We start from the raw sequence: 27,939 nt of genomic DNA, 5'->3' as shown, positions 1-27,939 counted from the left end.
TGCTTCTTATTCCTCTCAGTTGCATTTCAGTATGTGTTTCACTCTGCAGCTCCTCCGTACTTCTCTATCGGCAGGTTTCTAGGTGAGGCCTATTTCTATCTAGACATGTAGCCATATGGCCATAGACTGATATGTTATACTGTTCAGGGACCAACGTGGGCAACGCATAAGTGTCAAAGATATAAGTTGGATAGCCCTAAGAGGCAAGTAAGCTGTGAGTGTGTGATGTTTTCTGTAGTTTTTACCTAAGCTTAGCCCACTGTAAAAGTTATAGGCATGAGCTCTTGTCCAGGCTGAGGCAAACTTTTCTTTGTTACTGTCCCAGTAAACAAAGAGAGGGGGATTGTTTTATCGGACAGTGGCTCCTGGTGTGGACATGAGGTGGGGGGTAGGAAAAAAAGGATAAAAGTGGAACATGTTCTGAGTGAATATGGAGTGGAGGATCACACAGAACTTTTGGAAGAGCTACAGAAGAAAATTGAATGTGAGGAGAGTGAGGATGAATTAACTGCGGTGGAAGGTGCGGTGAAGACCGTCGAATTTGAGCCTTGTCCTGATAATGGCAAAGATGATTCTGGCCCAGTGGGAGTAAGATTTTTGGAGAGCATGGATCCATGCCTTCAGGGAGATCCATATGTGGTGTAAGGTTGGGTGGAGAAGAAGTTGGGGGATGTTCGGTCGGTGAAAGTGACTCGAAGTGGAATTGTGTACATTTTTTGTGTTTCTGCCATCCAGAGGGAGTGTGTGCTCCACACCACGTGACTGGGGACAAGAACTGTGACTTGCTTTCCTCTCCGGAGCAGGGCAGAAGTGATAACTGGAGTGCCGTTACGTGTTGTGGAGGATCAACTCAAGTTGAAGATGCCCAGTGTCTGACAGCCACCGCTAGGTGCAACGCAGACCCAGTGGAGAGCGTGGTGAAACAGATAAGACACTGTCTGTACTACTGAGTTATGATGCAGTCTTTACCAGATGAAGTCAAGTTAGAATGTGTCAGTTAACCCATGAGAGCTTTTGTCCCGAATCCGTTACGGTGTTTTAGGTGTCAAGCTTATGGTCATGTGGCAGCAGTGGGAGGAGGGAGATTCCTAGATGTGAGTGCAGGAGGATAGGAGACAAAGGAGTGTGTAGTATTGGTGGAAAATGTTGTGTTTGTAAACTAGGGGTACCCATGGTACTGGAGATCAGAGGTGTCCAGTGAGAGAAAACCCTGTGAGTAGGTCAAGGCTAATAGAGAGTGATAGGAATAACATGTGCTTCATTAAGGTTGTTTTTTTGGTGTTCATGGCCATGGTTGTCAATTGTACAGCAGGAATGGAACGTTAATCACAGAGGATAGATGTTGTGGTGGCAGCTGCAGAGAAGTACTTGGGCATATGAGATTTTACTGCAAAATAGTTACCAGACGTTTTGAACTATAGTGTCCCGTCCTCCCAGGCTGCAGGCCTGGAGTAGGATCAGATAGGGCCAAAGTAGTGGAATAGTGGTGAGGTTGTAATGGGTGCAGGGGTAGTTGGTAGGGCAATTTTTTCACAAAGTGTAATGAATTCATATTTAACAAGGCAAGTCAGTTAAGAACAAATTCGTATTTACAATGACGGCCTACCAAAAGGTAAAAAACCTCCTGCGGGAATGGGGGCTGGGATTAAAAATGTAAATATTGGACAAAACACACATCACGATAAGAGTTACTCCACAAAACTACATAAAGAGAAACCTAAGACAACAACATAGCATGGCAGCAACACATGACAATACAGCATGGTAGCAACACAACATGGCAGCAGCACAAGATAGTAGCAGCACAAAACATGGTACAAATATTATTGAGCACAGACAACAGCACAAAGCAAGAAGTTAGAAATAACAATACATCACACGAAGCAGCCACAACTGTCAGTAAGAGTGTCCATGATTAAGTCTTTGAATGAAGAGATGGAGATAAAACTGTCCAGTTTAAGTGTTTTTTGCAGCTCGTTCCAGTCGCTAGCTGCAGCGAACTGAAAAGAGAATCGACCCAGGGATGTGTGTACTTTGGGGACCTTTAACAGAATGTGACTGGCAGAACAGGTGTTGTATGTGGAGGATGAGGGCTGCAGTAGGTATCTCAGATAGGGGGGAGTGAGGCATAAGATTTTTTAAATAAATAAGCATCAACCAGTGGGTCTTGTGACAGGTATACAGAGATGACCAGTTTACAGAGGAGTATAGAGTGCAGTGATGTGTCCTATAAGGAGCATTGGTGGCAAATCTGAAGGCCGAATGGTAAAGAACATCTAGCCGCTCGAGAGCACTTTTACTTGCCGATCTATATATTACGTCTCCGTAATCTAACATAGGTAGGATGGTCATCTGAATCAGGGTTAGTTTGGCAGCTGGGGTGAAAGAGGAGTGATTACGTTAGAGGAAACCAAGTCTAGATTTAACCTTAGCCTGCAGCTTTGATATGTGCTGAGAGAAGAAAAGTGTACCCTCTAGCCATACTCCCAAATACTTGCATGAGGTGACGACCTCAAGCTCTGAACCTTCAGAGGTAGTAATCACACCGGTGGGGAGAGGGACATTCTTCTTACCAAACCACATGACCTTTGTCTTGGAGGTGTTCAGAACAAGGTTAAGGGCAGAAAAAGCTTGTTGGACACTAAGAAAGCTTTGTTGTAGCGTTTAGCACAAAACCCGGAGAAGGGCCAGCTGAGTATAAGACTGTATCATATGAATATAAATGTATAAGAGAGCGTCCTACTGCCTGAGCTGTTGTTTATGTAAATTGAGAAGAGCGTGGGGACTAGGATCGAGCCTTGAGGTACTTCCTTGGTGACAGGCAGAGGCTGAGACAGCAGATGTTCTGACTATACACTGCACTCTTTCAGAGAGGTAATTAGCAAACCAGCCCAGACACCTCAGAGAAACCAATACTCCTTAGCCGGCCCACAAGAATGGAATGGCCTACCGTATCAAAAGCTTTGGCCAAGTCAATAAAAATAGCAGCACCCGATTGCATACCAGAGAATACTAGACATCAAGAAAGCCAGTCAGTTGATTATTGAGAAGTTTTTCCAACACTTTTGATAATTAGGGCAAAATAAAAAATAATAATAATAAAAGGGTGATTGCAGCAGAAATACTTTTGAGGAGATGAGAAACCCCATTGGAATCGTATTTACGCCCGTCGTGTGTAAATTTGCACATACGTTGTCAATTGGCCGCGCGGTGCATTCTGGGTGATTCCGGGACAGGGAGATCGCTCCATCAAGGAGTAAATGGGAGTTATTTGGGCGTTAGCTCAAAAAAAAAAACATTAGCATGACTTACGTGAACTTAGAGGTACAACGTTACAAATCTTTTCCGATATATGTGATTATGAACTTGTTCTCTGCAATATCGTATAGCTTTCAAATCGTGACATTGCGTTCTTTCGAAGAAAATGAGCACGTTTCTCGACTCATACCCTGGCTTTTAGAAGGGATTAGTTTAGCAACCGCGTGACACAGCATGATAACGTGAACGCGATTGGTCAACAGTCTGCTGGGCGGAGCGTTATGTTTCTCAATTCATTTCCCGCAGGGATTCTTATCTCTTCCTTTAATTAAGAAATATATATGCAATTCAAGAGTCTTTTTATATGTTAACATTGCCAAAGCAAGTGAAATTGATAAACAAAAGTGAAATAAACAAAGTGAACAGTAAATATTACACTGACACAAGTTCCAAAAGAAAAGACATTTCATATGTCATATTATGTCTATATACAGTGTTGTAATATCTCTGATTGCTGAGTTGTAACAATATCTATTGGTTGCAGTTAGAGAGCAGTGACGTGAGCGGTACAGCTGATCGGGCGATAACTGGGCACTGAGGCAGACGAGCAGTCAGCTCAGCTCGTTCGCCTGGGATGTTTTTTGTGATGTTACCAAGACAAAGATACACAACTACAGAGGTAAATGTAAGCAAAAGGCACAACTAATAGTCATTAATGCCGTTATGCCGCCGCGTGATGTTACATTTGGGGAACATGGTTCACGTTCGCTATTTTAGCTGGTCAATTGTTGCAGTGGGCAACATTAGCTAGCGATTCTGTGATCGTTTATCAGGCCTTTCTGGTCTGACAGTACGTTTGAATCGGACTTGTTTAGGTATACGGGTAGTTTATATAATAAATTAAGCTGGGCACAGAGTTTCTAAACCCAGAGACGCAACATCGCGAGACTTCCTGGAACGCTTGTCAAGCAGACCAGACCGGGGTTTGAGAAGTTAAAAAATGTATATCATTAGCTGTTCATTTTCGCAATCTAAAGGCACAACCTCGATTGGAGCCAATGTCTTAAGTAGTTGAACATGTTATTACTCCAACCTCGTGAAAGTCACACCTTTGTGTTGATGTCGTGCACATGCGCAGTTCGGCGCTAGACGACCGTTTGACCCGATGACTTATTTCTGCGCATGAGTTTAGCTAGCCAACATCGCCACGACATATTCGATATTTGGTGGATATTGATTTTCTCATCAATACCTATTGAACAAAGCATGCCATTGCTATGAAGATGGTATATTCTGAATCAGGGGTGGATGGAGAGAAATCATCACCTTTTTTTATTTACTTTTATTGTCATTTTTAAATAATACGATTTGGGATTTCAATCTTCAATACCTCTTACACCTAGTGTGCCATGACCATGATAATTATATATTTATTGAAAAAGTGTTTTAGGAGAAAAATGTGTCCATCATTCCCGGATTCAGAATATATAATTTTAATAGTCAGGGCACGCTTTGTGTAAGAGCTATTGAAGATTGAAAGCCAATGAAAATAAAAATAAATTTTAACAACAACAAAAAAGCGGTGGATTTTTGTTACTCGTCCAATGACTCAGAATATATCATTTTAATAGTCATGGCACGCTTTGTGTAAGAGATGTTAAATTGAAAGCTATATATATATGTATTTTTATACATATATATATATATGTATATATATTTTAAAAAGTGTGGATTTTCTCCATCCATCCAATTCAGAATATACCATCTTCATAGTCATCGCATGCTTTGACGAGAGAACCTAATATCCAATATAAACTAGTTTTACCTCCGTACTTCACGGATGACGCAAAGCATGTGAAATAGGACGTAATGATGACGCTAGGTCCGTGCACTCATTTCGCTGTGTAGGACCTTGCGGGGCCTCATCTTTTCAATGTGTGAACAATGTATGTATAGGAATTGCCGTAGTTCTGCTGATAGGACGAGACCCCTCGCATGAAGTAAGTTTCTATCTATGGGCATTACTTGCAACTGTAGCCGCTGCAAGAGCGAGTGGCCGTTTGATTTCCGGGCCGGCGACGTAATTCATGGCAAACAACGGTAGGATAAATATAGCCAGTTGAATGTAGCCAATATAATACCATTTGAAAACTTTTCTGTGTCATCATTTGGGGATTTTAAATTGTAACCAATCACGGACGCACCAGTAGAGGATGTAGGAGAGTCCGCAGTTCTCCAAGGAAGAACAATCTCCTGCTACCCACCACTTCGCACTTGTCTTGCTCTCTAGCTAGCATCTGTCACTACTATTTGATTACACAACCATCTCCTATGCAAAACAGTAACACGTGTCTCAGCGTGGTGTAAAAAAACCGTGTTTACCTCAGCAAAACAACACAGAAAACTATGGATATGTAATCGACAAAATAGTCTCAAGTAAGTTAGTTAGCTAAGGTTAGATCTATTTTGTGAGACGATTATCAGGATGAGAGACATTTTATACAGCTGAAAACGGCTAGCTAACGCCGACCATATCGAAAAGGGTTACGCAATCGGGACAGTTTGTGCAGACACGAATGTGATGTTCTTGCATTACGAAGTCAAGATGTGTTTGTCTTACAGAAAAGAGGATGAAAAGAACATGATTACCACCGATGGCCTCTCTAAATGCGAGGCGACACGGCGCAAGACGGGGAAAAGGCCACTGGGGGAGATGCTGCACCTTCTGTCCGCTGTCATTGTCTGGCTTGTGACGGGGACAACTATATCCAGTCTTAACAAATGGATATTTGCAGTGTACAACTTCAGGTACCCCTTACTGCTATCGGCCCTGCACATGTTGACAGCAATAGTGGTGGACTTTTGGCTTATTAAACTTCGAATGCTCCAGCACAAAGGCGGTGTTGACAAGCATAAGGACCTTACCAACAGCGCCAAATGGAAGGTGTTTCTATTGAGCTTGACATTTTGTGCCAGCATTGCGTTTGGCAACGTGGGTCTGAACTATGTCCAGCTGTCTTTTGCCCAAATTATCTACACCACCACGCCAATCTTCACCCTGGCGATTTCCACCCTTATCTTGGGCAAGCAGCATCACATCCTCAAATACACGGCCATGATGCCCATCTGTCTGGGAGCCTCGTTCAGCATCATGGGCGAGGTCCAGTATGACCAGACCGGTTGCTTCTTCGTTTTCGCTGCGACAATGTTGAGAGGTGTCAAAACCATCCAGCAAAGTGAGTAAAGTCCCAGCTGCTACCTTTTTTTATTATGCTTTTATAATAGTTATTATGTTGCATTTCTGATGGGTGTTGACACATTGTCTGTATAACTGTGGTAGGCCTAAGCAATTAATGTATGGGTGTTAATGTTGGAATAAATCAGAATGGCCCTGTGTACTTTAATAGTTTCCCTTCAAGAGAGTGGAAAATAATGGCCCTAACTGAAATACTCTATCAGTGTAGTTTTGGTGTTCCCTTCAATCCTATGTTTATATTAAACTTCCCACACTGCAGTTAGGGTTGGAACATTTCACTGATGCTCTGAGTCACTCCTCAAGTGACACACCCAGTCTAGCTAGAGATGTTGTGTTGCCTGTTGCTAAGGAAACATTCAAAACTACTGACAAGAGTTTACCCATGGAAAACGTATCAAAAAGGACTAGTCCCTGCCTGGTAAACCGGTTCGAGCTTATGTTTCCTCTAATTATTTTCACCACTGAGCAAATTTCAGGTCTGCTGAGTGCGAACTTTCTGTGCAACTTCCGGCTCACATTTACTGTGAACACTGAGGCTGTACTCGCTTTAAGTTAGTTTTAACGGTGGTCAAGTAGTCTACTGTGGCTATTTGATCATAATGTAGGCCTACCATCAAAAACTATGGAGACATTAACATTTTAACATGGAAATAGCTGTTCTATCGTTCAACCTACAGTAGCAACCAATGTGTGGTGTTCAATGTAGGCCTACATTCCATGAGACTTTTGAAGAAAAAAACATGCAGGGCTTGACATTAACCTGTTTATCCACTTGTCCATCAGACAAGGAGGTGACTGAAAATGTTGTGGTGTTTGATGCAAGAAACTACTTTACAAAATAAAATGTATAATTATTCCCATATAACTTCCCCTTTAGGACAAAAAAAATCTATTTACCTGACTGGCTCTTCAAGGATGTCTAGAAATGCACAAGTTTGGTGCTCTTGTAGGAACCAATCACTCTCTCATTGCTGCCTACAAATTATCTATAACTGGGCTAATAACTTACTAACTAGCAAAGGATATAAACAACAGTTCAGGATATATGTAACAGTTCAGTAAGAGCACCTCCTCCCAGCTGCCCACTGCACTGAGGCTAGGAAACACTGTCACCACCGATAAATCCACGATAATTGAGAATTTCATTAAGCAATTCTCTGGCCATGCTTTCCACCTGGCTACCCCTACCCCGGTCAACAGCCCTGCACCCCGCCACAACAATTTGCAACCCCCCCCCATTTCTCCTTCACCCAAATCCAGATAGCTGATGTTTGTCGTGGCGAATCGTTACAAAATAGAACACTTACAAGAACTTGTGAATTCAATATAGGCTTTTAATACAAACATATCAGAAGCCTAGATGGTCTGCGGAACACACCCTTTTCCAGAGCACTGGCTCTGTATTTATACACATACAACATATGAGTCCATCCCACATGCAAATGAAGTTACTTCCCTCAGTCCATCTGCCACCATTATCTTTCAATCTGTGCTTTCTGCTTGTTCACGCCCAATAACGCTCATATCTGCTTTCAGTTAAGTTATAATGGTGGCAGGACCTCTTCATGTCCCAAAAATAATACATGCCCATCTTATCCTATGGGCCCCTTATGTTTAGCTTGGTGTGTTCTTTGGTATGTCTGTCCTTATTAGGACTAGTAGACTATGTCTCTTCTCTTCATGTCCTAAAAATATATGTCCTATGTCTATAGTCCATCTGTTGGTCATTTGGCTGACCCCCTCCTTTGTGTGTCCCTCTGACCTTGGTATGTCCAGCTGTCCTATGCTCTCATGGCCTTACTTTGGTTTCCTGTCCTATACAATAGACAATGCATTTTACCCTAAACATTTATGCATTTTATGGCTTTGGCCATTTACGTCTGTTATTTCTTGGTTTCCTGTTTTTACCAGAATGGCAAATGCACTCTAAGTGTATCTTCCTCTTGTGGTCTAATGTACCCCTTTGCTCTACAGTATTATGTTTGTCCCTGTATGTACAGCTTGCTCCCCCCACATGTTCTGAAAGAGTGGCAAAATCTGGACCCCTATAAATCAGCCGGGCTAGACAATCTGGGCCCTCTCTTTCTAAAATGCCCCTATTACTAGCATGTTCAACCTCTCTTTTGTATCGTCTGAGATTGGAAAGCTGCCGCGGTTACCCCCCCCCCCTCTTCAAAGGGGGAGATACTCTAGACCCAAACTGCTACAGACCTATATCTATCCTACCCTGCCTTTTCTAAGGTCTTCGAACGCCAAGTTAACAGATCACTGACCATTTCGAATCCCACCGTACCATCTCCGCTATGCAATCTGGTTTCCGAGCTGGTCATGGGTGCACCTTAGCCACACTCAAGGTCCTAAATGATATCATAACCGCCATCGATAAGAGACGATACTGTGCAGCTTTATTCATCAACCTGGCCAAGGCTTTCGACTCTGTCAATCACTACATTCTTATCGCCAGACTCAACTGCCTTGGTTTCTCAAATTACTGCCTCGCCTGGTTCATCTACTTCTCAGACAGAGTTCAGTGTGTCAAATCAGAGGGCCTGTAGTCCGGACCTCTGGCAGTCTCTATGGGGGGTGCCACAGGGTTCAATTCTCGGGCCGACTCACTTCTCTGTATACATCAATAATGTCGCTCTTGCTGCTGGTGATTCTCTGATCCACCTCTATGCAGATGACACCATTCTGGATACTTCTGGCCTTTCTTTGGACACTGTGTTAACTAACCTCCAGACGAGCTTCAATGCCATACAGCTCTCCTTCCGTGGCCTCCAACTGCTCTTAAATGCAAGTAAAACTAAATGCATGCTATTCAACCGATCACTGCCCACGCCTTGCCGCCCGTCCAGTATCACTACTCTGGAAGGTTCTGACTTAGAATATGTGGACAACTACAAATACCTAGGTGTCTGGTTAGACTGTAAACTCTCCTTTCAGACTCACATTAAGCATCTCCAATCCAAAATCAAATCTAGACTTGGCTTCCTATTTCGCAACAAAGCATCCTTCACTCATGCTGCCAAACATACCCTCGTAAAACTGATTATTCTACCGATCCTTGACTTCGGCAATGTAATTTACAAAATAGCCTCCAACACTCTTCTCGGCAAAGTAGATGTAGTCTATCACAGTGTCATCCGTTTTGTCACCAAAGCCCCATATACTACCCACCACTGTGACCTGTATGCTCTTGTTGGCTGGGCCTCGCTTCATATTAATCGCCAAACCCACTGGCTCCAGGTCATCTAGAAGTCTTTGCTAGGTAAAGCCCTGCCTTATCTCAGCTCACTGGTCACCATAGCAGCACCCACCGGTAGCACACACTCCAGCAGGTATATTTCTCTTGTCACCCCCAAAGTCAATTCCCCCTTTGGCTGCCCTTCCTTCCAGTTTTCTGCTGCCAATGACTGGAACGAACTTCAAAAATCGCTGAAGCTGGAGACTCCTATCTCCCTCACTAACTTTAAGCACCAGCTGTCAGAGCAGCTCACAGATCACTGCACCTGTACACAGCCCATCTGTAAATAGCCCATCCAACGAACTCATCCCCATAATGTATTTATTTATTTTGCTCCTTTGCACCCCAGTATCTACTTGCACATTCATCTTCTGCACCTATCACTCCAGTGTTCAATTGCTATATTGTAATTATTTCGCCACTATGGCCTATTTATTGCCTCAACTCTCTTATCCTACCTCATTTGCACACACTGTGTATATATATACTTTTTTTCTATTGTATTATTGACTGTATGTTTGTTTATTCCATGTGTAACTAACTCTGTGTTGATGTTTGTGTCGCTTTGCTTTATCTTGGCCAGGTCGCAGTTGTAAATGCGAACTTGTTCTCAACTAGCCTACCTGGTTAAATAAAGGTGAAATGAATAAAAAAGTTAAAAGTGAATGGCACAGATCTATATATGGTAATGGTCTGTTTTGGATATAGGCCTACTACAGCTCTGATTGCTTATGGTGCACCGGTCTGTGTAGAATACGGGCCTAAGTAGTGCCTGTCAATGCAATAGTCCTACTCCGATGCATTCTGCCTACAACAAAATCTCTTGCATAGTTATTTTTGCATGCAAGTACTGCATAGTCCATTTTGTATTGGCCTGTTGCATTGAAAGTGGCTAGTATTGCATTGATTCAATCACAATTCCCACAGTAAAGTGAAACGTTGATAGTGTTAACGGGGGAAACTCTAGCTTCTCTCCGCTCGCTTATTTCTTCTGTGCGCAGTCCTGGGGGTAGCTGCACACACCCTCACAGGCCCGCCACTTAGAGGGAACATTGGTTGGAGCACTCAAAAAAACAGGCAGAGAGCTCCAACCTGTTTACCGTAATTAAGTCCTATCACTACATTACACACTGTCAAGCGCAGAATGTCCATCCACTTATGAATACCGAACGTAGGTAAGGAATCATGGATGTGTTCTGTTTCCCCTAGGAATTGATGTCAGCTGGAGGTTTGTTGGCTTAAGTGGTGTCCTAGTTAAAATCATCTGACCAATATGTCATTTGAATCCTGGTTCTGTATTTGACCAGTATGAACTTGTTCATATATTTGCTGTTGACCTACTTGTTTTGTCAGTGTACAGCGTGTACTGTACAGAGCTGTAATGATAATGAGCTTGCTCGTCTCATGATGTCAAATCCACTCCCGAGTTAACAAACCTCTGACATTTTGATGTTCTGAACATGGTAGATGTGGCAGACTTTGCATTTGACCACTGCGTGTTAAGCCTACTTTTGTGTGTGTGTTCTGTCTCTATGTAGGTTATATTTAAATGGTTTTCTTTGTGTGTCTCTCAGGTATCTTGCTCCAGGAGGAGAAGATCAACTCTGTGTTCCTGCTCTACCTGATGTCCATCCCCAGTTTCTGCATCCTGGCCGTAGCTGCTCTGGCCCTGGAGAACTGGGCCGTGCTAGAGTCTCCAATACATTATGACCACAACTTGTGGCTCTTCATCCTGCTCAGCTGCCTGGGCTCTGTCATGTACAACCTGGCCAGCTGCTGCGTCATAACCCTCACCTCCGCCGTCACCCTGCACATCCTCGGCAACCTGAGCGTGGTGGGCAACCTGCTGCTCTCCCAGCTGCTGTTTGGCAACGAGATGTCAGCACTCAGCTGCGTCGGCGTGGCACTCACACTCTCCGGCATGCTCATCTACCAGAACTCTGAATTTATCTCAGACTACATGGACGCACGGCGAGACAAAGCCAGGGCGCTCATTCGTGGGAGGGAGGAGGACATCGCTGGCCCATCACAACCCCCCCAAGACCAGCAGGGGAGCAGGGATGCCGATGGCAAGCGAGAGGACAAGAGAGACTGAGAGCGGAGGATAGGAGTTGGACTGTTTACAGCAACCTTGTCCTTCGGGGTTAGTTAAGTCAGGTGGTTCTGTGGAGAGGATCAGGAGATGGGCTTCAACCTCATGAGGTCATAGTTGATGATGACACGAGTGACAGAACTTGTTTGTTGGGTCGTTTTTACCTCTTCACTGTGCCAATGTATTTATTTCTGCCATGGTCTCATAGAAGTCAGTCTAGGCCAGCTGACAAGAAAATCTGATGCCTTTATGAACGTGACAGTTGAGTTTTCACTGTTCTAATACCCATACGTGCACACATCCTGGTATATGCATGCATGAGCACACAATGTGATATATCTCATGAGGTGTCGCTCTCACTACTCCACTGTGAAAATGTTCAACATGAGTGAGTGCTCAATGGGATGTTGGGAGGGAAGGACTAGCTAGGAACACCTCCTATAGATGGGCACAAATAAAATTAAAATAAGCATGGTACTGTTACCTATCCTTCCCCTGGTCTTGTATCAGTGTGAATGAGGTTTCCTGGCAGCTTTTTATGTGGTGGATCTTAATATGGGGGGGTGTAGCATTTGTTCTAGTGCTATAGCTTTTGTCTAGATGACGTTTACAATGGCGGAGACATGCAAGCTAACAGGGTCGGCATATCATTTCTGTTGGCTGTTTGTAGGCATGGAGGTCAGTGAGCCACACAGTTAATCTACTGCATGGTGAAGCGCAGATCTGAGGCAAGCACTTTGTTCTGCTCAGCGACCTCTTATTGCATTTCCTCTTAATAAAAGGAACCTATTATAATCAGTTTAATAACCTCCAACCTGAACAGCAGTTCTCACTGCAGAAAAGCTCTATTATTAGGCCCATTCACTCTAAGGAGTCTCACTCATCTTTAGTACAGTTCTTTTCTTCTGGGAGAGATCATAAAAAGGATTTCATGATCCTACTTCCTGCCGCTCCTGGGCCGAACAGAAATGAAACCTGGCAGAGTAGACATGTCTCCACTCAGAGGGTGCCTCTATTTTTAACCTTTTACGTTTAGTCTCCCTTAACCTTTGCTGGACAGTGTTATTGTAACTCCCATTACAATACATTTTCATATTTATTAAGACATTTTTGTTCTATTGTTTATTTTTCTGCTTTTTGAATTGGGTAAGGGACATTGCTGTTTATAGGTCTTAGAAAGGACAAAGGATGTTTTAGTTTTGCCATGTACGTTTAAAAAAAATATGTAATTGAAGTTTGAAAGCACTTACGGTATCTTGTCTATAGCAGGGTTTCCCAAAGTTGGTCCTGCCCCCCCCCCCCCCCCTGGGTGTACGGTTGATCTTTTTTTTGCCTGTACCACTACACAGCTAATTTAAATAATCAAACACTCAGTAGCTGGAGGTCTAATCAACTGGTCTGCCACTTGGCAAACAGTCATGTGACTGGAGGTCTTGCATAACTCAGATCCAGGTGTAAAATTGCATGTATGGTCAATGTACAGAAATGAGCTTATGAAGATGTTTCTAATCTTCCTTTTCCCCAGTCAAAATAACCTTCCGGTGAGCCGAACATTGACTTCTTGGTTTAGCTTCTGTTCAGCCTCGGATAGACACTGGACAACAAAGTTGCTCTCTAATGGGAAATGGTTATATATATTTTGTTACCCACCTGTTCTTTTTTTCCCTAATATGTTGCCATATGCACAGCAGTAGACAGAATGATTTGTTGCCAGCCTCGACCTGATAAATGAGAGGTTGGAATGAAGATCAGATTCATGCCAGTCACCCATTTGTTTTAACATTCAGAGTTGTATCAAGAGGGTCTTGTTATTGATGTTAGTTTAAATACCTCAGTCTTCAACATGGCTTGTTAAAGACCATTTGTTTAATGACTTATGTAAGTTAGCAGTTGAAGAGAGATCAAGCAGCTGAAAGCATGTCTGCCCACAACCACGGTTTGTCAACTGTTTATAATCTGTTAAATTGCCTACTGTTTTTAAAAGCCAATTTGGTTTAGGACCTTTGGATTGACAATGAGGGCTTTTCAATCACACAGCCCTTAGAATATATATATATATATATATATATATATAGACTGTACCAGCTTCACAGATCGTGGTTTGATTTGTTCATACGGAGTTATCTTTGAGGGTGGGGCAAAGCTCATATTGCACTGAGGAGTTTTGGAGATGCTGCCTTTACAGCATCGGGCTCATGTGGATGTACTGGTTTTGATGTCTGCAAAAGTTCAATGTAAATCATTTGATTATATTAATGTATTTTACAATCATGGCTGGCTCAAATATATACTGGTTCAAGAACATATGTCTCCTGTCTTATTTTAGATTAACAAAAAGCTAAATGGCATGTGGCAAACACACAAAGTACAGTTTTAAAAAACTAACTGAAAACACTGGTAAAGTAGCTGGCCACACTACTGGTATGGTGAAGGTAAGGGTAGGGATGTCCCAAGGTTCCCGGATAGCACTAACCTATGTACTACTCTGTATGTATTTAGTTGAGCTCACCACGTGGTGGAGGCATTTCCTAGTTACTGATATGTTTGACCTCAAAATCCCCCAGTCTCAACTCGGACTGGGAGTTGCCAGTGAGCTCACGATACGATATTACCATGATACTTCGGTACCAACATGCGATATAGCGACTCAATGTTCCAAATGTATTGCTCACCAAATGTCTACTGCAGAGGGACATGGAAATAAAAGTGCTCCCTATTTAAGAGGATTTAGAACAAGCTATGAAGGAGAAATACTGGAGTTGTGGTGCAGGTACAGCCAACTAGCGCAAAAATAATATTGTGATATTGTCAAAATGATACAGTGCATTCGGAACGTGTTCAGACCCCTTGATTTTAGCATTTTGTTACGTTACAGCCTTATTCTAAAATTGATTTAAAAAATGATTTGTCCCTCAATCTACACACTAACTCATAATGACAAAGTAAAACAGGTTTTTAGACATTTTTGCAGATTGATCTCCTGCATTGTCTTGGCAGTGTGCTTAGTGTCATTGTCCTGTTGGAAGGTGAAACTTTGCCCCCGTGTCTGAGGTCCTGAGCGCTCTGGGGCAGGTTTTCATCAAGGATCTCTATACTTTGTTCTGTTAATCTTTCCCTCGATCCTGACTAGTCTCCCAGTCCCTGCCTCTGGGAAAAACATCCACACAGTTTGATACTGTCACCACCGTGCTTCAACGTAGGGATGTTGCCAGGTTTCCTCCAGACGTGATTCTTGGCATTCAGGCCAAAGAGTTCAATCTTGGTTTTATTAGACCAGAGAATCTTGTTTCTCATGGTTTGAGAGTCCTTTAGGTGCCTTTTGGCAAACTCCAAGCGGGCTGTCATGCCTCTTACTGAGGAGGGGCTTCCATCTGTCCACTCTACCATAAAGGCCTGATTGGTGGAGTGCTGCAGAGATGGTTGTCCTTCTGGAAGTTTCTGCCATCTCCACAGAGGAACTCTTGAGCTCTGTTAGAGGGACCATCGGGTTCTTGGTCACCTCCTTGATCAAGGCCCTTCTCCCGATTTTCAGCTTGGCCAGGCCACCAGCTCTAGGAAGAGTCTTGGTGGTTCCAAACTTTTTCCATTTAAGAAGGATGGAAGCCACTGTGTTCATGGAGACCTTCAACGCTGCAGAAATCTTTTGCAACCCTTCCTCAGATCTGTGCCTTGACATAACCCTTTCTCGGAGCTCGACGGACAATTCTTTGTCCTCATGGCTTGGTTTTTTTCTGACATGCACTGTCACAGTGGGGCCTTATATAGACAGCTGTGTGCCAATCCAATTCATGTCCAATCATTTGAATTTACCACAGGTGGACTCCAATCAAGGATAATCAATGGACACAGGAGCTCAATTTTGAGTCTCATGGCAAAGGGTCTGAATACTTATGTAAATAAGGTATTTCTGTTTGTTTTTTAAAATACATTTACTAAAATGTCTACAAACATGTTTTTGCTTTTCATAGTATGTAGATTGATGAGGATGTTTTTTTATTTAATCCATTTTAGAATAAGGCTGTAAAGTAACAAAATGTGGAAAAAGGGAAGGGGTCTGAATCATTTTCGAATGCACTGTATATTGTCAAATATCTCTATGTAATTGTATCGACCCCCCCCCCCCCCCCCCCCTCCCATCACTAGTCTCAACCTTAAGAAAGTAACATAATGAGAGTAGATTGGATTTGCTATCCATCTTCTGCCAAATGTGTGTGTGTTCTCTTTCCATACAGGGATGTCTTGGCTCTCTGTAAACAGTGAACAGTCGCTTTTTTGCCTGAATAAGGCAGTGTTGTTGCTCCCCTTCTTCCCTTGTATTTAACCCTTTCACTTCCTTTCCAATTATTTGTATATAGGGCTCTCTAAACAACTCTTCACTCACCCGCTGAGTTGATTAAGAGCTTTTTGTCAAAATGGTGTCATTACAAAGACATGGTACTCTCTCTAGTTATGCCTCTTAAAGTTTTGCATGACATAAGAGTCAATTGAGGAGAAGAGGTTTGAAGGAAGTAGTGAGGGAGGAGAGGACCGACAGTCCCATGATTCATTCTGTTCTTCCTCCTCCTCCATCCTGGTCCAACTCTGAGGCAGGGAATGTGGTGTTAAAGGGCTGAGCACTCTCCTGTGCAAGTCTGAGGAAGAGGAGAAAGTGGGACAGGGGTACTGAACTGAACATCACGGTAAAACTGAAGTCTCCATCCCCTGTCGCAAACAGCTGCTGCGTTGTCCCCCAAGACACAGATAGAACCCACAAAACAGGTAGGTGTGTGACTATCACTCTGACTCTCCTGTTGTCTCAATTCCTATAACAGCTTTTAGCTTCCTCTATATGAATTGATGTTACCCTTCATGTACTGTATGTTTAGTTACTGTGTGTGTAGTAATATCAGTCTGTCTGTCATCTGTCTTTCTATCCATCTATTGTCCTCTGTGCAAATTTCATGGATGATTGGTGTTACAATGTGCGAAGCTAGATTACTATATTTGTACATGTTTTATACTGTTTGTGTGCTGGTCTAGGCTGGTTGCAGAGAGAATAAGGGCACTTCAGTGTTAACACAAACAGTTCTCTAGAGCAGCATGGTTTATGTCAGTTTAGACCCACTCACTGTTTATATTCAGATTACTGGACAGACTACAAGTCGAACAGATGGTGTTATGCGTTTACATTATGAGAACTCTGCTATCTGCACATCACTGGGTGTTGAAACTTAAATCTAGAGTTTAGGACTATAAGGTTCCATTTGCAAAAAGATGATTCTGAGATAATTGTCTTTAAATTTCCGAACCCTAATTGGTATGAATGGTGTCAGCAATTTGTTTTGTATCTAGTATTCTTTTGACCTTAATATAAATTGTGGTATTTCTAGTGCTATAGAGGTAGAGAGCCTTGAACAGAACAAGGCTACATCAATAACCTCATTTAGACAAAAGTGCAGATAGAACCTTATAGTCCCACGCGCTCTAAATGTCAATGCTGCCTAACCCTGTTAGCTTTATGAATGTAATTATATAACTAGCTTACATTAATGATGGTATGTACTTATAATGATTCATGTAGACAGGGCTAGTCCTCTCATCTCCACACACCAAAAACATTATTTTATCTCTAGCATGCAAATACTGTACACACACACACACACACACACACACTCTTTATCGTTAACCTCTGACCACTTGTCTTGCTCTGTCAGTCTGCCGTTCTTCAGATGTATCTCTGGTTCAGGGAAAAGAGAGAGATGGTTAAAGATGATCATATGTTTAATGTAGGCCTATGTGCAGGTAACTGCCAAAATAAATGAAACCCCAACATAGTGTCTCGATGGGGCATCAACAGGGCGTTGGGTCTTGGCATAGATTCTACAAGTGTCTGGAGTGATGCGACACCAATTCTCCATCATTTGGTGTTTTGTTGGTGGTGGAGGAAAATGCTGTCTCAGGCGCCGCTCCAGAATCTCCCATAAATGTTCAATAGTGAAGGTGCATAAAGACTTACCACAAATGCCTCGTTTGCTAAATTCTACGTATTGTGCATTGTCCTCCGTTACTCTTCTTTTGTATCGGCATTAACACAGTATACATGATCCCAATTCTAGTTCAATGACGGCGGCAATTAGACAAAACGAAAAAGTTGTTTGTGCTGATTAACTGGCACGTTGGACCATGTTGCGCGCCGTAGTTTAAGAACTCCGTGGGTAGTGCTAATAACAATGACGTCATATTTGAATTCCTCCACCTTCATGCACCTTCACCATTGGGTTAAGATCTGGTGACCGAGACACACACACTTTAAACCCCCTATGCACACTTGAGACCCCTCTTCAAATTCACTGAGATCTCTTCAAGCCATGGTAGCTAAAATAATGGGCAACTGGGCATTTTTATACATGTTGTTGCTTAGGGAATTAATGTTATTTATAATAAGGGTTACATGGAGAAAATTGGACCTCTTTGAAATGAAAGTGGATGGCCCTCCCTTCAGCAAAGTATACTTGACCTAAACCCTCCCTGAACCCGTCACTGTACCCCAAAATATAATTACAACAAAGTGGATAGCAGAGAACATGTCTACCATTTACCCTCATTTCTTGGACAGACCAGAGCCTTAGATATGCAGTTCTAGAAACTGTTCTTTGTCCTGTCAGCATTACATGGCAACTCGAATTTGCCTACTTTCAGCACAATGAGCTTCCATTTCTGATTGATTGTGCCGTGGCTGCTGCTTCAGCACAACAATGTTACTCAAATCGGGTTTATTGTGAGGTCAATAACTCTGATAAATACATCATGGGCAAGAAACATATTGTTTTTAATAAATTCTATTACAGTAGTAGCAAGCTATCAAAGTTGACCTCTGGTCCTCTTTATCTTCACGCTCTCCTTCTCAAACTGAACAGAACACAGGCTATAGGCTAGTCCGTGCGCAAGATAAAGCATTTTTTGGACTAGGCCTAATCAGAAACTATTTACAGAAGGAACCTTTGACTCTCCTCCTGAACTCCCACTGTAGGACTACACAGCAAAGCTATTGGTTAGGCAGTACACTAAAATGTTTTTGATCAGCAAGAGCAGAGCAGGCCGGGGTTCAGGGTTGGAATGTCCCTTGCAGTGTGTAATGCAGCCTATTTACACCATCCCTGCAGCTATCTTAGAAATATAACTTTGCTCTGTGCTTCTCTGAGCATGCACTTCATAGCCTATAGGATATGGATCATTTGATTGAGACCACGCTAAATAGCCTATAGGCACACTTGATATAGCCCCAGCTGAGAATCAGAGATGAGGGGTGGCATCGGGCACACATCGATATATAGGCTAATAAGCAACTAATTATAAAACACTGAGAAATATTGAAATTTCATCCATTACAAATTACATGACCCTCCCCTGGACTAGATACAAAAAATTACTAAAACCTCCCCTTGACTGAAATTGAAAAAGCATGACCCTCCCCCATTTTCCTTCAGATACCCATTATGTAAATGTTGATCTGTCCCTTAATTAACTCAGGAACCACATCTGCGTGGAAGCACCAGCTTACAATATATTTCGTATCCCTCAGTTAGTCAAGTGTTTCCTTTATTTTGGCAGTTACCTGTATGTCTGCTAGCTATGCAACTGCTTGCCATGGATCCATCAACGACATATAATATTAAAATGCATGTCAATCTCTCCTTGCTCAAAGTAGAGGCGAGATTGCCTTCATCACTACTTGTATTTGTGAGAACTATTGATATGTTGAATGCACCGAGCTGTCTGTTCAAACTACTAGCACACAGATCAGACACCATGCACACCCCACAAGACATGCCACCAGTCTCTTCACAGTCCCCAGGTCAAAAACACACTATGGGAGGTGCACAGTACTACATAGAGCCATGACTACATGGAACTCTATTCCACATCAAGTAACTTGTGAAAGTGGAAAAATCTGATAAAAATACAGGGACTGTGAAGGGTCACAGGCATAGACACATGCATACACACCCACATGTACACATGGATGTTGTGTTGTAGATATGTGGTAGTAGAGTAGTGGCCTGAGGGCACACACTTAATGTGTTGTGAAATCTGTTTTGAAATGTAATAGTTTTGAATAATGTATTTAACTGCCTTCATTTTGCTGGATCCCAGGAAGAGGTCCTTGGCAGCAACTAATGGGGATCAATATTACATACAAGTTCAAACTAATGATGTTATTTGTTCTGGCTCTTTGGATATTTGTGTAGGAGTTCTTGCCATTGGAGCCCCCTTATCTCTGTTCTTTACCTTATTTAGAAGTCCCATACAGTGCGTTGGACATGGAGGCGGGACCTGATGAGGGAGTGGCGGGGGCTGTGTTTGCAAACGAGACCTCCGAGACGAACCCCAGTGACACACCGTCAGGCATACTGAACAGTCAGCAGTTATCTGCTATTGAGGATGAAGAAGTCCTGAATAAACTGGTGAGGCAGTAGTAGTGCATACTTCACATAAACTGTTTCCATTATCTTGTCCAATTACTTTTTTGTCGACGTTTAGAAAATAGATGACAATTGCCTGCTAGGGTATGTTTCTATTTATCTGTAATGACATCACACACACACACACACACACACACACACACACACACACACACACACACACACACACACACACACACACACACACACAGAGACATATATATATATATACAGTGGGGAGAACAAGTATTTGATACACTGCCGATTTTGCAGCTTTTCCTACTTACAAAGCATGTAGAGGTCTGTATTTTTTTAAAATCATAGGTACACTTCAACTGTGAGAGACGGAATCTAAAACAAAAATCCAGAAAATCACATTGTATGATTTTTAAGTAATTAATTTGCATTTTATTGCATGACATAAGTATTTGATACATCAGAAAAGCAGAACTTAATATTTTGGTACAGAAACCTTTGTCTGCAATTATAGAGATCATACGTTTCCTGTCGTTCTTGACCAGGTTTGCACACACTGCAGCAGGGATTTTGGCCCACTCCTCCATACAGACCTTCTCTAGATCCTTCAGGTTTCGGGGCTGTCGCTGGGCAATACGGATTTTCAGCTCCCTCCAAAGATTTTCTATTGGGTTCAGGTCTGGAGACTGGCTAGGCCGCTCCAGGACCTTGAGATGCTTCTTACGGAGCCACTCCTTAGTTGCCCTGGCTGTGTGTTTCGGGTCGTTGTCATGCTGGAAGACCCAGCCACGATCCATCTTCAATGCTCTTACTGAGGGAAGGGGGGGAAGATCTCACGATACATGGCCCCATCCATCCTCCCCTCAATACGGTGCAGTCGTCCTGTCCTCTTTGCAGAAAAGCTTTCCCAAAGAATGATGTTTCTACCTCCATGCTTCACAGTTGGGATAGTGTTCTTGGGTTGTACTCATCCTTCTTCCTCCAAACATGGCGAGTGGAGTTTAGACCAAAAAGCTCAATTTTTGTCTCATCAGACCACATGACCTTCTCCCATTCCTCCTCTGGATCCAGATGGTCATTGGCAAACTTCAGACAGGCCTGGACATGCGCTGGCTTGAGCAGGGGGACCTTGCGTGCGCTGCAGGATTTTAATCCATGACGGCGTAGTATGTTACGAATGGTTTTCTTTGAGACTGTGGTCCCAGCTCTCTTCAGGTCATTGACCAGGTCCTGCCGTGTAGTTCTGGGCTGATCCTTCACCTTCCTCATGATCATTGATGCCCCACGAGGTGAGATCTTGCATGGAGCCCCAGACCGAGGGTGATTGACCGTCATCTTGAACTTCTTTCATTTTATAATAATTGCGCCAACAGTTGTTGCCTTCTCACCAAGCTGCTTGCCTATTGTCATGTAGCCCATCCCAGCCTTGTGCAGGTCTACAATTTTATCCCTGATGTCCTTACACAGCTCTCTGGTCTTGGCCATGGTGGAGAGGTTGGAGTCTGTTTGATTGAGTGTGTGGACAGGTGTCTTTTATACAGGTAATGAGTGGAGAACAGGAGGGCTTCTTAAAGAAAAACTAACAGGTCTGTGAGAGCCGGAATTCTTACTGGTTGGTAGGTGATCAAATACTTATGTCATGCAATACAATGCAAATGAATGACTTAAAAATCATACAATGTGATTTTCTGGATTTTTGTTTTAGATTCAGTCTCTCACAGTTGAAGTGTATCTATGATAAAAAAAATTACAGACCTCTACATGCTTTGTAAGTAGGAAAACCTGCAAAATCGGCAGTGTATCAAATACTTGTTCTCCCCACTGTATATACAGTCATGGCCAAAATTTTTGAGAATGACACAAATATGAATTTCCAAGTCTGCTGCCTCTGTTTGTATGATGGCAATTTGCATATACTCCAGAATGTTATGAAGAGTGATCAGATGAATTGCAAAGTCCCTCTTTGCCATACCAAATTAACTGAATCCCCCAAAAACATTTCCACTGCATTTCAGCCCTGCCACAAAAGGACCAGCTGACATCATGTCAGTGATTCTCTCGTTAACACATGTGTGAGTGATGACGAGGACAAGGCTGGAGATCACTCTGTCATGCTGATTGAGTTTGAATAACAAACTGAAGCTTCAAAAGGAGGGTGGTGCTTGGAATCATTGTTCTTCCTCTGTCAACCATGGTTACCTGCAAGGAAACACGTGCCGTCATCATTGCTTTGCACAAAAAGTGCTTCATAGACAAGGATATTGCTGCCAGTAAGATTGCACCTAAATCAACCATTTATCGGATCATCAAGAACTTCAAGGAGAGCGGTTCAATTGTTGTGAAGAAGGCTTCAGGGCGACCAAGATAGTTCAGCATGCGCCAGGACCATCTTCTAAAGTTGATTCAGCTGCGGGATCGGGGCACCACCAGTACAGAGCTTGCTCAGGAATGGCAGCAGGCAGGTGTGAGTGCATCTACATGCAAAGTGAGGCGAAGACTTTTGGAGGATGGCCTGGTGTCAAGAAGGGCAGCAAAGAAGCCAATTTACTAATATTTGCCATATTCTAATAATTATCATGTGCCAATGTATCTCCACGGTCCGTGCCATGGTGAGACTTGCACTCCTGTAGATCTGTAATAATTGGATGGTGAAACTTGCATCCAGCCAACCAGAAAAGCAAGGTGAAACAATTCAGGCATTCTTGAAAGTCAGGGCAATCCTTGTCCTGCAAAGAAGTATTATTTGTTTAAAGTTGAAAAAAAAATTTTGCAAGCAGTAGGCATTTAGAATTAAATGTGGAGTGAAGGGTATAGTAAGGCCACATGATGACATCACGTGCTCTGCCTACCTGCAAGAGTATTCGCCAATGATTTCTTATTCGGAAAAACACTTGTTTCCATCAACATTTGTCGTAATAAAGAAAATCCAGTGTAGGCTATCTTGTTTCGCACACCAAGTAAGGAGTTTTTAGTATGGAGGTTAATGAGTGTCGAATTTGGTCAACAACCCCTTTTCGAATATTCAAATAAGGATTACAATAACGAGATGTATCCGCCAATCCAAAGAAAGGTGAGAGATAGACAGCCTGCCATGCCGCTTTGTACACAACGACTCCCATTGTTAGGGCGGGGAGACATGTATCTTGTCAGTATTTCCATAAACTTTGCTATAAATCTCGCCAGCTTGTAGTCCTAAAAACGGAAATAATTTACACCTAGTTCGTTGAGCCATTCCGATGGGCAAAATGAATGGAGAAAGGATAGGCTTATGAGATCTTATACGTTTTGATCTATGAGATGATACGGTATCAGTCAGTTAACATGACCTTTATGAATTAGGAAGCCTGTATGTGCGTTATGGGTTTTTTCATGACATAAATGCTTCAAAATTCACAAAAAGTGACATTAGCTGATGTAATTGTATAAGATCTCCTATGCCTTGGTTTACCACATACCTTATTTTCTGCATTTATCCAAAAACCCTACAAAAACCATGCTGAAGAGGAAGGAAACCGCTTAGGGATTTCACCATGAGGCCAATGGTGACTTTAAAACAGAGTTTAATGGCTGCGAGAGGAGAAAACTGAGGATGGGTCAACAACATTGTAGTTACTCCACAATACTAACATAATTGGCAGGGTTAAAAGAAGGAAGCCTGTACAAAATATAAATATTCCAAAACATGCATCCTGTTTACTAAAGTAACACAGTGAAATATTTGGCAAAGCAATTCACTTTTTGTCCTGAATACAAAGTGGTATGTTTGGGGCAAATCCAATATAACACATTACTGTGTAGCACTCTCCATATTTCAAGCATAATGGTGGCTGCATCATGCTATGGGTATGTTTGTAATTATTAAGGACTGGGGAGTTTTTCAGGATAAAAAAGAAACAAAGCTAATCACAGACAAAATCCTAGAGGAAGACCTTGTTCAGTCTGCTTTCCAATAGACACTGGGAGATGAATTCACCTTTCAGCAGGACAATAAACTAAAACACAATCAATCATATTTCAATCAAATTGATTTATAAAGCCTTTTTTACATCAGCAGATGTCACAAGGTGCTATACAGAAACCCAGCCTACAATCCCAAACAGCAAGCAATGCAGATGTAGAGGCACGGTGGCTAGGAACAACTCTCTAGAAAGGCAGGAACCTAGGAAGAAACCTAGAGAGGAACCTGGCTGTGAGGGGTGGCCAGTCCTCTTCTGGCTGGGCCGGGTGGAGATTATAACAGTACATGGCCAAGATGTTCAAGTGTTCATAGATGACCAACAGGGTCAAATAATAATAATAATAATAAGCGGTTGTAGAGGGTGCAACAGGTCAGTACCTCAGGATTAATTGTCAGTTGGCTTTTCATAGCCGAGCATTCAGAGTTATTCAAGGCTAAATCTACATTGGAGTTGCTTACCAAGCAGACAGTGAATGTTCCTGAGTGGCTCAGTTACAGTTTTGACCTAAATCTACTTGGAAATATATTGCAAGACCTGAAAATGGTTGTCTAGCAATGACCAACAGTCAATTTGACAGAGCTTGAAGAATTGTTTTAATAATAATGGCCAAATGTTGCACAATCCAGATGTGGAAAGCTCTTAAAGACTTATACAGAAAGACTCCCAGCTGTAATCACTGCCAAAGGTGCTTCTACAAAGTATTGACTCAGGGGTGTGAATACTTATGGAAATGAGATATTTCTATATTTATTTTCAATAAATTTGCTAACATTTTTAAAAACAACAATATTGAGGTACTGTATGTAGATGGGTGAGAAAATATATTTAATGATTTAGGCTATAACACAACAAACCATGGTGGAGTTATTGCCTACAAAAGACGCCTTTACTATTGAGTTTGGCCTTGGTCTCCTCATCTTTTGGTTTCTACATGGGTTTATCTCTGACAGTTGGATAAAGCTGTGGATTTTGATGAAAGGCGAATGATCCGCGCTGCATTGAGGGACTTGCTCAAGAAGAAGAGAGGTAAGATCAGAGAGCTTCAACGTGAAATGTGACAGGATTGCATCTCTGCTATCACTCCTGACAACCCCTTTGAATGTCCACTCGCTGACCTACTTCCAATTTTAATAATACAATTATCTTTTTCTCCCTCTACTTCTCTCTAAAGAGAAGCGAGAGAAAGAGCGGGGGTCCAGGCAAGATGACCTGAGGCAGCAGGCTTTGAGTAAAGCAGGCACAGGACGGATGGGAATGAACAGAGGCCAGACCAGCAACCACCAGCAAAGATCCCACAGTTAGTATCATATCCCTGCGAAGGACACAACACACACATATTTTTACATTTTAGTCATTTGGTAGATGCTCTTAACTAGAGCGAATTACAGTTAGTGCATTCATCTGAAGATAGATAGGTGGGATAACCACATATCATATATCAGGCATAGAAAGTAAAGTTTTTCCTCAATAAAGTAGCTATCAGTAGAGGCAGACCAAGTGCTGGTTCTCTCTCTCTCTCTCTCTCTCTCACTCTCTCTCTCACTCTCTCTTGCTCTCTCGCTCTCTCTCGCTCTCACACTCTCTTATCTCTCTCCAAGCTTTCAAATCAAAGTGGGATTGTGAGAGATGACCTGCTTCCCTACTCAAAATCACTACATGCCCCCTTCTGTTTCTCTACAGTGCACAGCCAACTCTCTGCATCAACCACCAACTCCTTCACTAAAACAACTGGCAGGTGAGTCATTGAGCTAACAGCCAGCCATGCTTCACGTGTGATCGATCAAATTCTGCATGTCTAAGTTGTGATACTAGGAGTGTGTTAAATAACGTGTTTATCCTCTCTCCCCAGCATGGCCAACCCAGCTATGGCACCAGCCCATCAGTGTTCCCCTGTCGTTGCAGAACCCAACATGAAAAATGTCAAGCAGATGTTACTGGATTGGTGCAGGGCCAAAACCGAACCATATGAGGTAAGCATTTGAGGACTCACTATCTTATGAATATATTCTTGTTTTATACCCACAGTGTCCCCAGCATACGAATAACCTTACTTCACTTGATCAATGTCTTTGTAAATCCACTCCCTCTCCTCGCTCTCTTTGGTGTTCCCTTTTATGTCCCCTCCTCCCTTACCATGTGCAGGGGGTGGACATCCGCAACTTCTCCTCCAGTTGGAGTGATGGCATAGCATTCTGTGCACTGGTGCACAGGTTCTTCCCAGATGCATTTGAGTACTCCATACTCAACCCCAACGCACGCAAAGACAACTTTGAGCTGGCCTTCAGCACTGCAGAGTGAGTTTCCTATGTATCTATTCTAAACAAGCATTGAAACACACACACACACACACACAGAAAACCTACTCTGACAAAATTCACTTTCTACTCATAGATGCACAAGAAGGCCCCAAGGGCTGTGCAGTGATCGATTGAACTTGACAAAAATACCTTCTCTCAGGAAAAAAAAGAAAATCTGTATTGTCCACTAGCTCAGCTGCCAGTGGATCCTGCCTGGGGACAATGATTGTGATTGCTCAGGCATGTGTCTCTCTCCTCTCCTCTCTCTTGGCTGTAGAAGGCTGGCAGATTGCCCCCCTCTGCTGGACGTTGAAGACTTGCTGCGGATGCGTGAGCCTGACTGGAAGTGTGTGTACACATACATCCAGGAGTTCTATCGATGCCTGGTGGAGAAAGGCCTAGTTAAAACCAAAAAGAAACTCTAGAGATGGATGTTTCACAATATGGGGATGGGGAGGGCATATAAGAGTTTGTAGTTTGCTGCAGTGCCTTTTAAGCACATAGCTGGGATTTTGTATTAACTGTGTGTATCTTTGTATTGGTTTGTGTGTATTAGCTGACACTTTCTGTTTATGTGTTGAGAGGACAGCTGGCACGTAGGATCAGTACATTCCACTGAGATTACACATCTGATATAATCTCAGTCAGAGCCATGGAGAATCTGGGAATGGCTTTTTATGGTGATGCTGTGCCCTGACTACAATGCCTTTTTGTGGGTAGGCTATGTATGGGTTAAAGATACATGAGGTCAAATGTAATGTGAATGATGTGGTTTGATTTGTGAACATGTATTTTGTTCTGATCACATTATAGAGTACTACTGCATTTATATTACGGGGAACCCACACCATTTTCAGCCTGAATGAGGATTGTTGCCAAGTCATTACTGTATTTGGTCACTATTTAAAAATGGGAAATATGCCTGAAGTCTACTCCATCAAAGTTTAGACCCAAAGGAATCTTGGTCCAGGGCAAATAAAATGCAGTGACTGGCTCGCAGTAACACTGACTTATTATTGGCTAAGCTACTCAGGACCACCATGTGCTCAGAGACAGACTATAATCATACTATATAAACACAGAGTTGCCATACCTTGTCCTGCATTTGTATTTTCATCTTGAATGGTTTGGATGTTTTTCCCTCCACTATGTTAGTCACATAGCCTACATTATGTAGCCTAAATGCATACAGTTTGGAAGTGATTCTTCAAAATATTGGCACTCTACTCTAGCTCACCAGACTGTGAAGGCTAATGTATATCAGTGAATAACAGTTAAATAAACAAACCAAGCCTACTCATCCAATAGAGTGCCCTGTATGTGTGTCAATTTGGACTGATATATACACAATAAATAGACAATAAATTAACATAACATAGCTGCACCTCTGACGCGGTGCGGTGTCTTCTTCTTGGC

At 42.5% G+C, this 27,939-nt stretch overlaps 2 protein-coding genes across 6 annotated transcripts; both read left to right on the top strand.

The window, feature by feature from the left end:
• The first annotated feature begins 29 nt into the window (after positions 1 to 29).
• LOC115101268 (solute carrier family 35 member E4-like) lies at positions 30 to 14,152 on the top strand. 5 transcript variants are annotated; one of them, XM_065004823.1, is made up of 5 exons: positions 30 to 82; positions 736 to 3,324; positions 3,803 to 3,937; positions 5,881 to 6,494; positions 11,333 to 14,152. In XM_065004823.1, the coding sequence occupies exons 4-5, from the start codon at positions 5,900 to 5,902 to the stop codon at positions 11,851 to 11,853; spliced, it is 1,116 nt and encodes a 371-aa protein (XP_064860895.1). In that variant the 5' UTR covers positions 30 to 82; positions 736 to 3,324; positions 3,803 to 3,937; positions 5,881 to 5,899; the 3' UTR covers positions 11,854 to 14,152. The 5 variants fall into 5 exon arrangements, with proteins under 5 accessions (XP_064860895.1, XP_064860894.1, XP_029476487.1 ...); XM_065004822.1 differs by having other exon boundaries at positions 736 to 3,937; XM_029620627.2 differs by lacking the exon at positions 30 to 82 and having other exon boundaries at positions 161 to 3,937.
• A 2,178-nt stretch (positions 14,153 to 16,330) lies between these two features.
• On the top strand, positions 16,331 to 27,897 carry LOC115101267 (smoothelin-like). Its single transcript, XM_029620624.2, has 8 exons — positions 16,331 to 16,608; positions 20,128 to 20,294; positions 25,177 to 25,252; positions 25,398 to 25,523; positions 25,907 to 25,961; positions 26,076 to 26,196; positions 26,369 to 26,520; positions 26,801 to 27,897. The coding sequence occupies exons 2-8, from the start codon at positions 20,151 to 20,153 to the stop codon at positions 26,946 to 26,948; spliced, it is 822 nt and encodes a 273-aa protein (XP_029476484.1). The 5' UTR covers positions 16,331 to 16,608; positions 20,128 to 20,150; the 3' UTR covers positions 26,949 to 27,897.
• The last annotated feature ends 42 nt before the right edge of the window (positions 27,898 to 27,939 follow it).

Source organism: Oncorhynchus nerka, linkage group LG19, assembly GCF_034236695.1.
Source record: "Oncorhynchus nerka isolate Pitt River linkage group LG19, Oner_Uvic_2.0, whole genome shotgun sequence".
In the NCBI taxonomy this organism is placed as follows: domain Eukaryota; kingdom Metazoa; phylum Chordata; class Actinopteri; order Salmoniformes; family Salmonidae; genus Oncorhynchus; species Oncorhynchus nerka.
The sequence above is the reverse complement of the archived record's forward strand: the minus strand, read 5'-3'. Positions and strand labels throughout refer to the sequence as shown.

What these genes read in the sequence shown, in the direction of transcription:
- LOC115101268 (XM_029620625.2), top strand. Translation starts at nt 5,273, where the DNA reads ATGGGCATTACTTGCAACTGTAGCCGCTGCAAGAGCGAGTGGCCGTTT. An exon ending in GTAATTCATGGCAAACAACG is followed by an intron (nt 5,359 to 5,880) that starts GTAGGATAAATA and finishes TTTGTCTTACAG; the next exon opens with AAAAGAGGATGAAAAGAACA. An exon ending in TGTCAAAACCATCCAGCAAA is followed by an intron (nt 6,495 to 11,332) that starts GTGAGTAAAGTC and finishes TGTGTCTCTCAG; the next exon opens with GTATCTTGCTCCAGGAGGAG.
- LOC115101267 (XM_029620624.2), top strand. Translation starts at nt 20,151, where the DNA reads ATGGAGGCGGGACCTGATGAGGGAGTGGCGGGGGCTGTGTTTGCAAAC. An exon ending in AAGAAGTCCTGAATAAACTG is followed by an intron (nt 20,295 to 25,176) that starts GTGAGGCAGTAG and finishes TATCTCTGACAG; the next exon opens with TTGGATAAAGCTGTGGATTT. An exon ending in CCAAAACCGAACCATATGAG is followed by an intron (nt 26,197 to 26,368) that starts GTAAGCATTTGA and finishes TACCATGTGCAG; the next exon opens with GGGGTGGACATCCGCAACTT.